General features: G+C 42.7%; 1 protein-coding gene across 1 annotated transcript in view; it reads right to left on the reverse strand.

Moving 5' to 3' along the window:
* LOC140741178 (aryl hydrocarbon receptor-like) overlaps positions 1 to 17445 on the reverse strand; it is a 133260-nt gene that overhangs the window by 47854 nt on the left and 67961 nt on the right. The window contains exons 3-5 of the mRNA XM_073071048.1: positions 4157 to 4272; positions 2114 to 2203; positions 861 to 984 (exon numbers count right to left, since the gene is read on the reverse strand). Coding sequence (XP_072927149.1) covers positions 861 to 984; positions 2114 to 2203; positions 4157 to 4272 — 330 coding nt within the window. The remainder of the gene's footprint in view (positions 1 to 860; positions 985 to 2113; positions 2204 to 4156; positions 4273 to 17445) is intronic.

Genomic DNA, 17445 nt, shown 5'->3' on the forward strand with positions numbered 1-17445 from the left:
GACAGAATTATGATCACTATCTCCAAAATGCTCTCCCACTGAGTGATCTGACACCTGACCAGGTTCGTTTCACAATACCAAATTAAGTACAACCTCTCCTCTTGTAGGCTTATCCACATATTGTATCAAGAAACCTTCCTGGACACACCTAACAAACTCCACCCCATCTAAACCCCTTCCTCTAGGGAGATGCTAATCGATATTTTGGAAATTAAAATCTCCCATCACGACAACTCTTATTATTACACCTCTGTTTCCCTATCTGCTCCTTGATATCCCTGTTACTATTGGGTGGTTTCTAACCTCCACCCACAGAGACTCCATTGACAATCCCTCCATGGCATCCACTCTTTCTGCAGCTGTGACACTATCTCTGATCAGCAGTGCCATGCCCCCACCTCTTTTGCCTCCCTCCCTGTCTTTTCAGACACATCTAAAACCCGGCACTTGAAGTAACAATTCCTGTCCCTGAGCCATCCAAGTCTCTGGCCACCACATCATATCTTCAAGTACTGATTCACGCTCTAAGCTCATCCACTTTGTTTGCGATACTCTTTACGTTAAAATAGACACATCTCAAACCTTCGGTCTGAGCGCGTCCCTTCTCTATCACCTGCCTATTTTCCCTCTCGCACAGTCTCCAAGCTTTCTCTATTTGTGAGCCAACCTCCTCTTCCACAGTCTCTTCAGTTCAGTTCCCACTCCCTAACAATTCTACCCAACACCACTCAGTTCCCATTGCTCTTTATTAAACTGTTCAGAAACAAGGGGATGTAGGGATTTTAAGTAAACTATCCCCTAACCTCTGCAGGTGTCAAGACTAATAAATAAAGAGCTTCCTGTGGGATGCATTTCCTTACCTGGTTCTGATTGATCCGCAGCGGAAGGCAGTAATGGGTTTAGTGCCCAGTGCAGCTGCCGCCAAAACTCATCCCGATCTTCAGGATGGATCAGTTCAAAGACAGGCTGGTGCATGACAGCAGTCTAAACAGGGAAAAGGCAAAATTATCAGAATTTATTTTCCATAGTATGATACTTTAAAGGCCTTAGGGTATTCTTGTTTGTGTTTTGCCTCCCTTTGGTCGTGTGAGGATGGGAAAGAATTAAGTTGTTACAAAGAGCAGAATAATTTTCAGGTTAGTGCAGGAAGTGATGTTACTGTAAAAGATATGCCATGACCTTATTGAATGGTAGAGCAGGTTCAAAGGGCTAATGGTATCCTTTTTTTACTTCTTAGGTTTCCTTGAGACATCATTGTAGAAACACAACATAATAAAAGCCCACAGTGTGGTAAGGGTTACAAAGACAATGAATGAAGGATAAATATTGGTTCCTGCTCTCAGGCCCACAAGAGTAACAAAATGAAAGATGCACCAAAACCAACCTCTTGCAGTCAACGATGACTGCAGGGTTAATTACTTACATCATTGTCAGCTGATAAACAATGACACAGAGCAAAATGTAACCTTCTCCATCACACCCCCAATTAACCAATTTTCAATCTGTTCTGTGGGCAATTCCTTCCACTCGAACTTTATTTTGCGATCGCAAGACTCTATTGAACACCGATTGCTGCAGGGCTGTTTCCTTTGTTGGTGGGGGGACAGAGGGCGAGGCAGCACTGTTGCCTCTGTTGTGAGGTTGAGGCCTCAAGCTGCAGGCTTGCCTGCTGCTACAGTCCAGTCGAGGAGATGCCAGAGGCAATGTAGTGTGGCATCCGCACTCGGTTGAGGGTAGCCTCTCCCATCGATGCTGCCCTCCAGTGTTGGACTGGTGGAATTACAGGCTAGACCGCTGGGAACACAAATTTGCAGGATTTGTCGCTTAAGGTCTCGGACTAAAAATGTGTTTTCTTGAGTGACTGCATTCCTTATTTTTCTTTCTCACTATTTTGAATGCACATATATGTTTTTACACCTTGGCCCTGGAGAAATGCTGTCTCATTTGGCTATATTCATGTGCAGCTTGAATAATAATTAAATGATTTAATTTTGATTTGATTCATCATCCAAGGTGAGAACTGTATCCCCCACACCCAGTATTGATGTTGTCCATCACCATATCATTGTTCCTGCTCCTTTCCCTCTCTGATGTTACGAGTTCAGCTACTGACCTGGTGGAAGCCCAGGTACTCCTGCACAGTGGGAGATGCATAGAAGATGTCACCTTCTGCTGTCACTACCAGGACAAATCCATTCAGAGCCTGGAAGCAAAAAAGATATTGAACACTTGAGACCAACAATTCTACTAAGAGGAGGATTCTCCAAATAATGCCCAATGTAAGCCTGAGGAACAGCACTCCACAACCATCTGGGCACACTATAACCTTCAGGTCTCAATTCTGAATTCAAGAATATCAGACAATATGCTTTCTCTGCTTGTATCAAAATGGCCAGTTCTGCTAATAGATCACCTAACCTCCCTCAGTAACAGATCAAGCAAACAGCCCTGTAAACATTGAAATCAACTAACCTCACTCTATTAGAGATCTTCCATTTGTCCTATTCAGCTCTTCTCCCACTCTTTGTTGAAACTTAAATCTCACTTGCATGAAGGGTCTCAACTTGAAACATTGACTGCCCACTTCTCTCCATAGATGCTGCCTGCCCTATTGAATTCCTCTGGCTATTGAATCTTGATCCAGATTCCAGCATCAGCAGTCTTCCTGTGTTCTTCATTCCACTTTTGCTATTATGCTGAAGAGTCTTTCCACCTGATGCTTACACTCTGTTTCACTCTTCACAGATGCCACCTGACCGACTTGAGTATATCCACATTTTCTGTTTTTACTCACAAAAGGTTGCCATATCCAGGAAAAATTCCAAAACATATAAATGTGATAAATGGCCAATTGATATTTCCTTTCATAATGCTAGTCAGAGAGTCAAAGAGCTATATAACACAGACACAAGGCCTTTGGCCCAACTCATCCATGATGACTGTGATGATATTTGCACTTCTCCCTTTCGGTTGCATTAGACTTGTACACCTCTATCCAAGTACCTGTTTAAATACCATTTCAAACCTTGTAACTTATCTGCCTCTAGCACCTCTAGTGGCAGCTTGTTCCATATAACCACTACCCTCTGTGTGGAAAAACTTGCTCTTCAGGTCCCCTTTAAATTTCTCCCCTCTCACTTTAAACCTCTGCTTTCTAGTTTTAGACTCCTGGCACTGGGAAAAACACAAAGCATCAACCCAGGCTACGCCCTCATTATTTTATAAATCTCTATAAGGTCACCCCTCAGCCTACTATGTTCTAGTAAGAATAAACCCAGTGTATCCAATCTCTCCTTGTAACTGAAGTCCTCCATTACATGTAACATCCTGGTGACTCTCTTCTGCACTTTCTTTATTGCCACCACATCCTTCCTATAGTGTAGCAACCAGAACTGTACACAATACTCCATGTTCAATCCTACCAATGTTTTGTATGGTTACAACATGCCATCTCAGCCTCAGCCTATGAAGGTAGGCATGCCATTTAGTAAGGCTGGGATTAATATTGGCCAAAATATCTGGAAGATCAACACTACTCTTGGAATCATATAACACAGAAAGAGGCACAGAGTTGTTTTGCCTCCTCACCATGTCCATTCTGACTATCAAGTACCCTTCTATATTAACCCATTTACCAACACTTGGTCCACAGCCTTCATTACAATGGTGATTCCTGTTTAAAAGTGTGCTACATGATTTTCACTGAGTGAGTTTTGCTTTATTGCATTAACTGAGGAGGAATTTCTTTAGCTGGAGGATGGTGAATCTGTAGAATTCACTGCCACAGACAGCTGTGGAGGCCAAATCATTGGGTGTATTTAAAGGAAAGGTTGATAGATTCTTGATTATTCAATGTGTCAAAGGTTATGGGGAGAAGGCAACAGAACAAACTTGAGAGGGATAATAAATCAAGAATGAAGAAATGGCAGTGCAGGCTCAATAGGCCAAATGGCCCAATATTGCTCCTACATTTTATGGCCCGAAGGACAGTGCTTCTGACAGAATAGCACCCCAGCCCTGCTTTGGAATGCCAGATACTGTGTACCAGCTTGTAAAGCAGAAATTAAACCTGAGATTGCTTTCTCTCCATCTACCCATCCCTTGAAGCAAAAAAGCCATATGAAGAAATGAAGAAATACCCTGGAACTTCATTTACCTGTAGTATCAGGTCCCCTTCTGACAGCATTGAGTTGCCGAGGTTTTGGAACAGCTTATCCATTCCATTGATGCCACGCTGCTCTGTAAGACTCTCCTTCCTTTGTCCCAAAGCAACTGCAAGACAACCACAAGCACACTTGAAAGGCAATCAGGAAAAATTGTCTCTTCACATGCAGGAGAAAGGGAGAGATGCTGATTTAGTACATGTCTCAATCTAAGTGTAATGTTTGCAACAGGTGTCACACATCATGGTAACTGTCAGGATTCTTACACCAGCAATACAAGAGCCACAGCCTCACAGTGACAGAGAACCTGACCTCAGATCCTGTCTGCATAGAGTGTGCATGTTCTTTATGTGACTAAATGGGATTCCTTCACTACATGCAGGTTGGTAAGTTAATAGGCTGATGTAAAGTGTTCCGGTGTGTACACGAATTGTAGAATCTGTGGCAATTTGATGGAAAGGTTGGGAGAATATTAATCCTGTTTTGATCCCAAACAGATGGTTGATGGCTGGCCCATATCTCTCAATTCTATGATTCTTGAAGTGACTTGAAAATCTCAGTGCCTTCTTAGAGGCTCCTTGTCCATTTTGAGCAATCAGGGGATTCTCAAAACCAGGAAGGATATTACAATTTTTGTGTAGACTTTGAGATAATTGATGAAAATCAACTGATAATTGATTTTTTTTCCCCTCTATCCTCCCTGATAGCTCCTTCTGTGACAGAGCTTGTTACAGGATAAGGAACATGTGGCCCACCCACTGGAACTGTTGACCGTGAACATCAGCCTCAATGCTGGGGATGTTATCCTGGGGAGGATGCTGACATTGGTCATCCATCCTGCCAATAGATTTGAAAGAATCAGGATTGGTGTTGTTACCAAGGGTACAAGAGCCATGTTGAATAAAGATAGGTGATTGGCATAAATTAAATCTGACTGAAAAGTTAACCTTGTTTCTTTCTATGCAATGCTGCCTGACCTGCAAAGTGTTTCCAGTATTCTCTTTTTGAATCATGTGTTAACTTTTAATGGTCATAAAACTTTTAATTTGAACCCCCAATCAATGCTATTTTAGCCACTTTAAAAAAAAAATTGAGGTAACCTTCAATTTGTGCGTTGCTTTAAATATGAGGAGTTGTTTTGGTAAGACAAATAGGATTTAGTAGAAAAAAATATAACACATCAGCCAGATGAGCCCCAGAATTGCCTCCTGCAGGAAGTAGTAAGTTATGGTAGAAACCTATATTCTATGTGATTAGTCCCAGATCCACAGCATTCACTGTATATAGGACTGGGGCAAGTCAAAGGCTGGTGATGCACAGACAGAGGAGGTAAGAGGGCAAGGGAGAAATTTATAAGTATTTCCAAACACCAATGATTCCCATCAAAACAAAGTTGAGAGATGGAATGGAAAGGACATTATTCTGTGGTCAGGCAGTGTGAGCTGGGGATTAGTAGCTCACCTCAGACTAAGCACACAGAGATAATCAAAGGAAAAGGATCAGAAGTCAACTGAAGAAATGCGGAAAAACCTTGGGAACAATTAATTGATGGCCAAAGGCAATTCTGGGAGTAAGAACATTAGATTTTTTCCCCCAGTGACTCTACTTCCCCATGCTTTCTATAATGTTAACATAATAAAAATATGGTGTTGATTTAAATGACCAAGGCAAAATCAAGACAGTTTGCTAACTAGTCTTTTCAAAGATGAAGCATAACACTGGCTTTGGGAAGATCATTAAAGCAAATTGTGAGAGCTACATACCAACCACACCATGGACAGCCATACCAATTCCCTCCCCAGAACAGACTCCTCTTTACCACTGTTGTAACTTGCTTAATATCCATCTCTGATCATTCAACCATAGCTTCTAACACCTTTCACTTGCCAGGTTACACCTTGGATACTAGACAGCATTTTGTACATATTAAAGGTATTATTTCTATGCAAGTTGCTTTCATTATTGGAGGGGAGGTGTAGTCTACATGATCTCTACGTTACACAGTAAATGCTAAAACTGGCTCTTACTCTGACTTCTCTGTTTCTGGCCAAATACACTGTTCCAATGAAGATCAATGCAAGCTCAAGGAATAACATCTCACCTTTGGACTAAGCACGAGTTGTCAGAGAATGAACTGCCCAGTGTCTACAATATTTCCCTTTTGACAACTATTCAGCTCCCATTTCTACCTCCTTCAGACCAGTCAATTGTTTCTATATTTTTCTACTTTACTGTCCTATCTTGCACTGTGAACCCCCCCCCCCCCCATATCATTCAGTCTCTCCTGTCCTCTACATCGTTTAACTTTTCTTGCAACTTAACATTTTCTGGTTCTAATGAAAGGTTACCAACCTAAAATGTTAATTCTCCTCTTTTCATAGATGGTGCCTGGCCTGCTTTTTTTTTGTGTGTGGATTTCCAGCATCTGCAGTAATTTGCTTTGGGCTAAATATTAGAAGTTACTCCAAGCTCCATTAAGAGGAGCATGTTTGAGAAAAATGATGAGCTGGCTTCAAGAGCAGGCAGGACACGCCAATATCATTGTTAGTATCAGGCCGCCTTCTAGTTGATGTTTACTAGAGTGGCGAAGCAAAGTGATGATGGTGCTAAATGGCGACTCCTTTGCTTGCATCTTCGGAAACAGCTCTAGTTCTACCTTTAATATCCCTAATTTTCCCCTTTCAGGGTTCTTTTGAAGACCATGACCTGCAGTTACACGCTGACTTCGGTTCTTTGCGGGAATGGGACCTGTTCTCAGGTTTTCACAACTGGCCATTGTTTGGCACGCCAAGGGCTCAGCCTAAGAGTTCGGCTCGACTTTGAAGGCCTAGGATCTCGGGGCTCTGGAGACGGGCAGATCGAAGGTCAGTGTCACAACAGGAGACCTGTGTGTCGTCAGGGGAGTCGGAATATCTACAGCTGTGTGACCAGAAACCCGAGATTTTGGGGCATAGAGGTCGAGAAAAGCAACGTAACGGACTTTTAACATCATAAACCAGCGAGTTGTTTGTTATGTCTCCCCTCTCGCTGTGAAACGGGGACACCTCGTTCTCTGACTGAGAGCTTGTGGCATGTCGAATACCGGGTGAACGAGTAGTCTTTGGGATAACTAAGTCTGTGTCTTTGTTGTTGCTTTTCTACACACTTGAGTGCTCGGTGATGGGTGCTGATGCTTGTTTTTTGCTAGCAGGGAGGGGGGGATTGTTGCTTTGCTGCTGCTTACGGGAGGGAGAGAGGGGAACCGGGGGTGGGGGGGGCTTTGGGGTTCTAACTTTTAACTGTCATTCATTCTTTGGGGGTACTCCTCTTTTCGTGGATGGTTGTGAAAAAAAGCATTTCAGAATGTATATTGTATACATTTCTCTGACATTAAATGTACCTTTGAAACCTTTGAACAGCACCAACTAAAAGTAGGGTAGCAAAAAATAAAATTATATTAAAAGCTGCAGAAAAACTTCTAGAGATAAAAGACTTAACTCTAGAAGTTATTAATGATGCTTTGAAACGAAGGGTAAATAATGATCAGACTTCAAAGGAGGGTTGTAAATTTTTTTTGTAATTTTACAATGGAATGCTAGAAGCACATTAGCTAATGGTCAAGTGTTTAAGAAACTTACTGAAGATTTACTAAATAAACCTGATGTTATATGTATACAGGAAACCTGGTTGAAATCTTGTCTGCATTTTAATATACAAGGTTATGTTAATATAATACACAATCCGAAAATGGGCAATGGAGGAGGAGTGACTACCTTTGTCAAAATAGGGTAGCACATAGAGTTTTGGTGATTGGGGCTGTTTATGAGTCAATTGTAGTTAAAATTTGGGTCAAGAACAGTTAAGTACAGACAATAATTTTGTATAACCCTTGAGAAAGGTCAACACCTGATATATTGGAAAGCATGGGTTGAAATGGTCTTGTGGTATGGCAATTTTATGCTCATAGTACTGTGTGGCATTGTAATGACACAAATATGATGGGATGGTAGTGGAAGACTTTCTGGAAGAAAAGTGCTTGCTGTGCTTAAACAATGGTAGGAGTACAAGGATAAATCTAGTTAACAACACTGTTTCTGCTATAGACCTCACACTGGTATCTGAGGATCTAGCAAGTGTGTGGAACTGGGAAGTGAATAGTGATACAACAATGGGGAATAATCATACAATGTACAATGGCAATAGCTGTGTATTAGAAGGAAGTTTCTCATATCCCCAGAAGGCCAATTGGGCTGCATTTGATGACTTATGTGAAAGCAGATTTCCTGATCATTTGGAGGATATTGAGTTGAGTAATAATACCTTAATAGCTCAGTGACAACTGAATAGCTTAGGAGTCAATTCCCAGATTGTTGGGAGATGATAAAAGAGGAGCCATTCCCTGATGGATGGATGAATGTAAATGAGCTGTGAAGGAGGGGAATAAAGTTTTTAGAAAAGCTGGGCAGTGTTACTCCTGTTCATCTTTCATACAAGCTCAAGCTATAGTTAGAAAAGTAGTGAAAAGGACAAGGAGAATGCACTTGGATAATGCACTGGAGAATGCACTGTGATAGCATTGGGAAAGAGTTCCAGGTAGGGGAAGTTAGGATACAATATAAAAAAAGGGGGAAATTAGAAAACTTGATGCACTACCGGTTTCGTAAGGTAGGGAGAAGGTTGACTCTGAAAAAGCATAATTATTATCAAAAACCATGTGTCAGTGTACATAGTCTGGTCAATTTAAGGTCTTATAGAGAATATTTTGGCAAGCAATCCTCAGATTTCTGAGAAAAATGTAACAGTTCCTGTTTGGATGTAAAATTTACTTTGTCTGAACTTATAAAAGGGCTATTAATAGTGCTGGTCAGACATCGCCTGGGAAAGATGATATTTGTTTACACAGTTAGCAGATTTGAAAGCTTTGTTGGTTTTAAGACCATAAGACATAGGAGCAGAATTAGGCCATTCAGCCCATTGAGTCTGCTCCACCATTCCATCATGGCTGATCCCAGATCCCACTCACCTCCATACAACTGCCTTCTCACCATATCATTTGATATTTTGAAATTCGGTGGTTGAAGGACAACTTCCCCCTTCCTGGAAACAGGTGGTTGTTAACCCCGTGTTGAAACCCCATAATGATCAATGAGATCCTTCCAGTTATAGACCCATTTCACTAACTTCACATGTATACAAGATAATGGAATGAGTGGTTTATAGCAAAACTTTTATTTTGTGGAAAGCAGTGGAAAATTAGCTGCATACCAATCTGGATTTCATAAAGGGAAAATGACCATGGGCTCTGCGTTAAATTTGGAACCTGATATTCATAAAGCCCAAGTTAATAAAGAATCAGTGGTGGCAGTTTTCTTTGATGCAGAGAAAGCTTCTGATATGTAATGGACACAAGGGCTGCTGCTTAAATTGGAAAAGTCATGGAGATAGAACATAGAATAGTACAGCACATTACAGGCCCTTCGGCCCACAATGTTGTGCCGACCCTCAAACCCTGCAACCCATATAACCCCCTACCTTAAATTCCTCCATATACCTGTCTAGTAGTCGCTTAAACTTCACTAGTGTATCTGCCTCCACCACTGACTCAGGCAGTGCATTCCAAGCACCAACCACTCTCTGAGTGAAAACCTTCCTCTAATATCCCCCTTGAACTTCCCTCCCCTTACCTTAAAGCCATGTCCTCTTGTACTGAGCAGTGGTGCCCTGGGGAAGAGGCGCTAGCTGTCCACTCTATCTATTCCTCTTAATATCTTGTATACCTCTATCATGTCTCCTCTCATCCTCCTTCCCTCCAAAGAGTAAAGCCCTAACTCCCTTAATCTCTGATCATAATCCATACTCTCTAAACCAGGCAGCATCCTGGTAAATCTCCTCTGTACCCTTTCCAATGCTTCCACATCCTTCCTATAGTGAGGTGACCAGAACTGGACACATCACTCCAAGTGTGGCCTAACCAGAGTTTTATAGAGCTGCATCATTACCTCGCAACTCTTAAACTCTATCCCTCGACTTATGGGGTGTTAGCTTTCATAAGCTTTCTTAACTACCCTATCTACCTATGAGGCAACTTTTAGGGATCTAGGGACATGTACCTCCAGATCCCTCTGCTCCTTCACACTACCAAGTATCCTGCCATTTACTTTGTACTCTGCCTTGGAGTTTAGCCTTCCAAAGTGTACCATCTCACACTTCTCCGGGTTGAACTCCATCTGCCACTTCTCAGCCCACTTCTGCATCCTATCAATGTCTCTCTGCAATCTCTGACAATCCTCTACACTATCTACAACACCACCAACCTTAGTGTCATCTGCAACCCACCCACACCAACCCACCCTTCTACCCCCTTCTATAGATGGTAGATATTCAAATGGATTCAAGATTTTTCATGTGACAGAAAGATGAAAGTTAGGAACAACACTTTTTAAGGAGCACGAGAAAGAGAATGGGACTCCTCAGGGAAATCCATTTGTTTTTAATATTATTATTAATGATATTTTCTTAAATATTGACTCAGACATTTCCAAATCACGATATTCTGATGATGGTCCAAGTGGAAGAGAAGCAGGAACATCAATTATATAGTTAGGAAAATGCAGGCAGCTATTAATGAATTAGAGGAATGGAGACATCAGTAGGGTTTAAATTTTCTGTTGCAAAGACTCAAGTTATCTGTTTGTTCCTAAAAGGAACATTACACCCACAATTGATCTCAAGTTATATGGTAAATCTCTTAAACAAGAGTCAGTAGTAGAATTTCTAAGTACGTGGATAGATACAAGGCTAACATGGAAAGTGCACGTGAATAAAATTCTAGAGAAATGTAAAAAAAAGTCCTTAATGTGCTCAGGTGCTTAGCTGAGCGTGATTGGGGGGGGGGGTGTGAGTAAGAGGTTACTTAAACAAATGAATATTGCTTTAATCAGATCTGTCTTTGATTATGGATGTTTTGCTTATGGGTCAGCTTCACCAGCAGTCTTAGAGCCCCGAGATAAATTTCAAGCTCAAACACTAAGATTATGTTGTGATGCTATTAAATCATCCCCAATTTCAGCATCACTGGTAGAAATGGGTGAAGTACCTTTACATCTATGCAGGGTACAGTTAGCAATTGTTTATTGGATTAACGCAAGAGGACATAAAATTAGTCATCAATATTGCCAACATTAGTAGAGTGTTGGGAATATTCTATTTGTAAGGTCTTCAATTTTGGGTGGATGGGATATGAATGGGCACAAAATCTTGGGCTGTCTACTGTGGATTTTGGTCCCAGTGTACCCCTTTCTGACTCTCCTCCATTGTTTTTTTTTTCCTTTGGGCCTTCAGGAAAATATTAAGATGAAGAATGATTGTTTTACAGTGACACAGGAAGTTCAGCAATATATGCAAGGCAGATATCTTGGCATTTTACATATCTATACAAATGGTTCAAAAGATCCAGTAACAAGTCATTCAGGTGTTTCTGTCTATATTCCAAAGTTTCAGGTGACTATTAAGAAAAGATTATCAAACAAAGCATTGGTATTCACATTTGAGATAGTCATGATCATTTTAGCTTTGGAATAGGTCAAAGAAGTACACCCTGATTATGTACTTCTGTGCTCTGATTTGTTCTCTGTCTTGATATCTATTAAGCAGGTATTTCAAATTGTAGGCCAAACATTGTTCTTGAACTTGGACAACCTCTGCTGAGGCTGCAGGGTCTAGGCCTGTGTATACATTTCATTTGGGTCCCTGCCCATGTTGGAGTTGAAGGAAACAAGGTGGTAGACATTCTAGCCAAGCAATCACTTAAAATTAAGGACATGAATTTAGTGGTGTCTTTGCATAAAGGGGAGATGAAAGCCATAATTAAAAAGGTCTATTCAATCACTGTAGAAACAAATTTGGGATAAGGAAAGGACGGCATTTATACAAAATCCAGAGGAAGGTGGAAACTCTTCTGGGAGATGGGTATAGAAGGAGGGAAGAAGTTATACTCACATTTATGTATTGGATATACTACATTGAATAATTCCCTGTTCAGAATTAATATTCATGATATGGGCATTTGTAAGGAGTTTACTTGTCAAGAAATGGTGCAGCATGTATTATATGAATGAAGTTCCTCTGAAGTGCAAAGAAACATCTAATTGCTAAATTGAGATCTTTGGGACAGACAGTTTAACATGGGAAGTTTGTTAGAGTATCACTGCCACGTTAATGCATATAACTGTAAGTGTGTAAATGACTTTCTGAAAAGCATTAGGCTTTTTGATATGATTTGAGTTTATATTTGGGGGGGAATGGAATTTAGTGGGTGTACTTTCTGTCTCTTTGCTCCACACTCCAACTCCGCAGGTGGTAGTAATGCACCTTGTGCTGGTCTGACAACCACTATTAAACTTTACAAGATGAAGAACAACAGCCCTTGTTCACCAATTGAACCAGCCAGCCTGAACCAGTTGCCCCAAGCCTTCACAAACAAGAGAAATTATACCAGTGCCTAAGAAGAATACTGTGGGTTGCCTTAATAACTATCGCTGGGTAGCACTCACATCAACAGTGATGAAATGCTTTGAGAGGTTGGTCATGACTAGACTGAACTCCTGCCTCAGCAAGGACCTGGACCCATTGCAATTTGCCTATCACCACAATAGGTCAATAGCAGACGCAATCTCAATGGCTCTTCACATGGCTTTAGACCACCTGGACAACACAAACACCTACGTCAGGATGCTGTTCATCGACTATAGCTCAGCATTTAACACCATCATTCCCACAATCCTGACTGAGAAGTTGCAAAACCTGGGCCTCTGTAACTGGAACCTCGACTTCCTAACCGGAAGACTACAATCTGTACATATTGGTGATAACATATCCTCTTTGCTGACATTCAACACTGGTGCACCTCAGGGGTGTGTGCTTAGCCCACTGCTCTACTCTCTATATACCCATGACTGTATGGGTAAACATAGCTCAAATACCATCTATAAATTTGCTGATGATACAACCACTGTTGGTAGAATCTCAGGTGGTGACGAGAGGGCGTACAGGAGCGAGATATGCCAACTAGTGGAGTGGTGCCACAGCAACAACCTGGCACCCAACATCAGTAAGACGAAAGGGCTGATTGTGGACTTCAGGAAGGGTAAGACGAAGGAACATATACCAATACTCATAGGGGGATCAGAAGTGGAGAGAGTGAGCAGTTTCAAGTTCATGGGTGTCAAGATCACTGAGGATCTAACCTTATCCTAACATATCGATGCAACTATAAAGTAGGCAAGACAGCGACTATACTTTATTAGGAGTTTGAAGAGATTTGGTAGGTCAACAAATACACTCACAAACTTCTATAGATGTACCGTGAAGAGCGTTCTGACAGGCTGCATCATTGTCTGGTACGGGTGGGGGGGTGGGGTGCTACTGCATAGTACCGAAAGAAACTGCAGAGGGTTGTAAATCTAGTGGGTTCCGTTTTGGATACCAACCTACAAAGTACTCAGGTCATCTTTAAGGAGCGGTGTCTCAGAAAGGCAGCGTCCATTATTAAGGACCTTCAGCACCCAGGGCATGCCCTTTTCTCACTGCTACCATCAGGTAGGAGGTACAGAAGCCTGAAGGCACACACTCAGCGATTCAGGAACAGCTTCTTCCCCTCTGCCATCCAATTCCTAAATGGACATTGAACCCATGAACACTATCTCACTTTTTAAATGTATATTATTTCTGTTTCTGCACGATTTTTTTTAAACTACTCAATATACGTATACTGTAATTTATTTAGTTTTCTTCTATACTATGTCTTGCATTGAACTGCTACTGCTAAGTTAACAAACTTCATGACACATGCTGGTAATAATCAACCTGTTTCTGATTCCCGATTCTGAAATCTGCAGATGCTGGAAATCCAAGCAACACACACACAAAATGCTGGAGGAACTCAGTAGGCCAGGCAGCATCTAGAGAAATTAACAGATTGTCAACGTTTCGGGCTGAGACCCTTGGGCAGGATGAAGGGTCTCGGCACGAAACATCGACTGTACTCTTTTCCATAGATGCTGCCTAGTCTGCTGGGTTCTGCCAGCATCTTGTATGTTGCCCCTAGCCTTCAGTTACATTGTTGCCTTATTCTAAGTAACTGTACTCTAGTGGTATGTAGCCCCCTCATGGCTATTTATTTTGCAGTTTATTAAAGTTATTGCTGAATCATCTGCATTGCTCTGCTTTTGGGTCAAGCCTCTTCTACATTTCCTGACTGGATGAGTGAACCATAGATTGACCCAGCAGAGTTTGCCCACCTAAAGGAAGTCATCCATCGACATGAGCCCATGATCCAGAAGCAGCAGGAAGACATTGACAATCTGTTCTCCTCTCTGAACCAACTCTCTGTCTTGATACAACAACACCGTGCCTATCAATTACCTCCCTTGGAGTCCCAGGTTCTGGTACCTGAACGTTTGTTTTGACAAATCCCCAACCCGATACTGCAACCTCCTTTTCCAGTGTGTCTTACAATCTGAGCTCCAGCTGTCTCTGTACTCTACAGACTGAGCCTAAATTCCCCTCGTCATCTCTCTCTTCACTACACAAGCTCTGGCCTGGGCCGCCACTGACTGAGACAATAAAACAACCACTTGCGATAAATATGAGGAATTCACTGCTGAGATGCGCTGGGTTTTCGACCATCTGGGAAGTGGATGGGGTCAGCAGATCGGATACTTTGCCTGCATCAAGGCTCATGCTTGGTGCTGAGTTACACTATATGGAATTCAGGATCCTTGCGGCAGAGTGCAGTGGGAATGTGGAAGCACTGCTGGCCCATTACTATTACGGCCTCTCACCAACCTTAAAAGCCTTGTCGCTCTGGGCCTCTGAATTGACAAGTGTCTTATGGAACGACCCTCATCAGCCTGAACCACAGTTCCATTCCAAGAACCATTTCAGACTGCAGAACCCTCATCTGAAATGCTTCCAGAACCTATGCTCCCCTAAGCCCCACCCCAAGAGCATGAGCATCGGTGGAGAAATAAATCATGTTGCAGAACAGCTGAACACCCATGCATCAAATGGCCAGTGCATCAAGGGAAACAGCACCACCAGGTGGAGATGAGCCTTCCATCTGGTCAGCTCCCCTGGCCGCTTTTCCGTGCGATAGCCAGACCCACTCTCTCAGTCCTCCTCCACACCCTGACGGCTCTGGTGGATTCCAGTGCAGCAGGCAACTTTCTGGATCGGACTGTGCGCAGCTTGGACTCCCTACTGAGCCCATCTCTCACCCCTTTTGCATCACAACCATTGACTGATGTCCCTTGGTGTCTGGGATGGTCTGATTGCACACATAGCCTGTGCATATGAGCATCGGAGAGCACCATTCAATTCCTCCTTATTGACTCACCCCAACACTCCTCTCGTCTTAGGTAACCCCTGGCTCTCCATGACCGTCACTTTATCTGGTCATCCATTTTGCTACCGAAATGGGGACCCACCTGCCTGCAATCTTAGTTGACTTCACCCCATAAATCCATGGAGGCAGAGGAAACAGTTGACCTCACCAAACTCCTACAGAAATACCATGACTTAACCATCGTCTTCAGTTAAAGGGAAGGCAGCACCCTGCCACCTTATAGACCATACAACCGCTCGATTAACCTCCTCCCGGGCACCACCACTGCCCAGGGTAGTCTGTTCTCCCTCTCCCCTCCTGAGACCCAAGCTGAAGCACTACAGCATGGCTTCATTCAACTATCCCAATCTCCGAAGATTACACAATTCTTCTTTGTGATAAAGAAAGATGGGGGTCTCTGATCCTGCATCAACTACTGTGGACTCAAAAAAATTACTGTTAAGAACTGCTACTCCCTCCCCTTGAAGGATAATGCATTTGAAACACTCCACAGGACCCAGATATTCACCAAACTGGATCTACGGAGTGCACACATGTGCCAGGGAGGTGAGTGGAATATGGTGTTCAGATCACCCACAGGCTACTACAAATACTTGAAGTTTTTCAGACTTTCCAACAGTCCAATTGTTTTCCAAGCCTTCATCAATGAAATCCTCCAAGACACATTACATAGGTATGTGCTCATCTACCTCGACAACATCCTCACCTTCTCTAAAGGCCTACAAGACCAAGTCTGTCACGTCCATTCAGTCCATCAGCGTCTCCTCAAAAGTTAGAAAAATGTCAGCTCCCCACCCCAATTATTTCCTTGCTAAATTATATCCTTTTACCCAAAGGCATAACCATGGACCTAGAGGAAGTGCAAACCATCGTTGAATAGCCCCAACAGCTCAAGAGATGCTTCACCACTGCTCCCGTTCTCCACCATCTGAACCCCTCCAGACATTTCAAGGTGCACACATCTGATGTGAGTACTGGGGCCATCCAGCAAGGATCGGACGGGGAAGACACACTCTTGTGCCTTCTTCTTTCATAGGTACAACTCTACACAGCGCTGTTATGGAGTAGGAGACAGGGAGCTACTGACCATTAAATGGGCCTTGGAGGAATGGAGACATTGGTTAATGGTAAAAATGAGCCCTTCCTGATCTGGATTGACCAACAGAACCTCATATCCATACAACAGTCCCGCCAGCTCAATCCATGTCAGGATTCCCTTACAGCTATCCAAGCACTGGATTTTCTGCGATTCCAGTTCTGCATGGCCCACCATGATCACAGATGTATGTCAGTTAGTCGCCGCCAGCCCTTAATGTGCCCAGTTCAATTCCTCCAACCAACAGCCCTTTGGGGTCCTGCAGCCCCTATTGGTCCCTCATCGTCATGGATTTTCCACCTTCTCACAGGGCCATGCTGATCATCACAGTGGTGGACCAGCTCTCAAAGGTAGCCCACTTCATTGCCCTCCATAAACTTCTCTCAGCCACTGAGATGGCAGGCCTGGTACTCCAACGTGTAGTTTGTCTTCACTGTTTCCCTCAGGACATTGTGTTGGCCTGGGGCCCACAATTCTTCTCCCACTTCTGATGAGCCTTCTGCTTCCTCCTCCACACCTGTGCTCAAGAACAGCTTCTATCCCTCTTATGAGACTATTGATTAGCTCCTTAGTATGATAAAAGGGACTCTGGACCTCACAATCTGCTTCGTTATGATCTTGCAACCTAACAGTCCAACTGCACTTTCTCTGAGGCTTTTACACTTAATTCTGCATTGTTATTGCTTTACCTTGTACAGGTTGTATGGCTAAGTACAACTCCAATGCCATATTTAAATTTGCTGGTGTTATACAAATCAAAGCTGGTGACGAAACGATGTATAGGAGGGAGACTGAAAATCTGG

The sequence above is a fragment of the Hemitrygon akajei genome, chromosome 18, assembly GCF_048418815.1.
Source record: "Hemitrygon akajei chromosome 18, sHemAka1.3, whole genome shotgun sequence".
NCBI lineage: Eukaryota > Metazoa > Chordata > Chondrichthyes > Myliobatiformes > Dasyatidae > Hemitrygon > Hemitrygon akajei.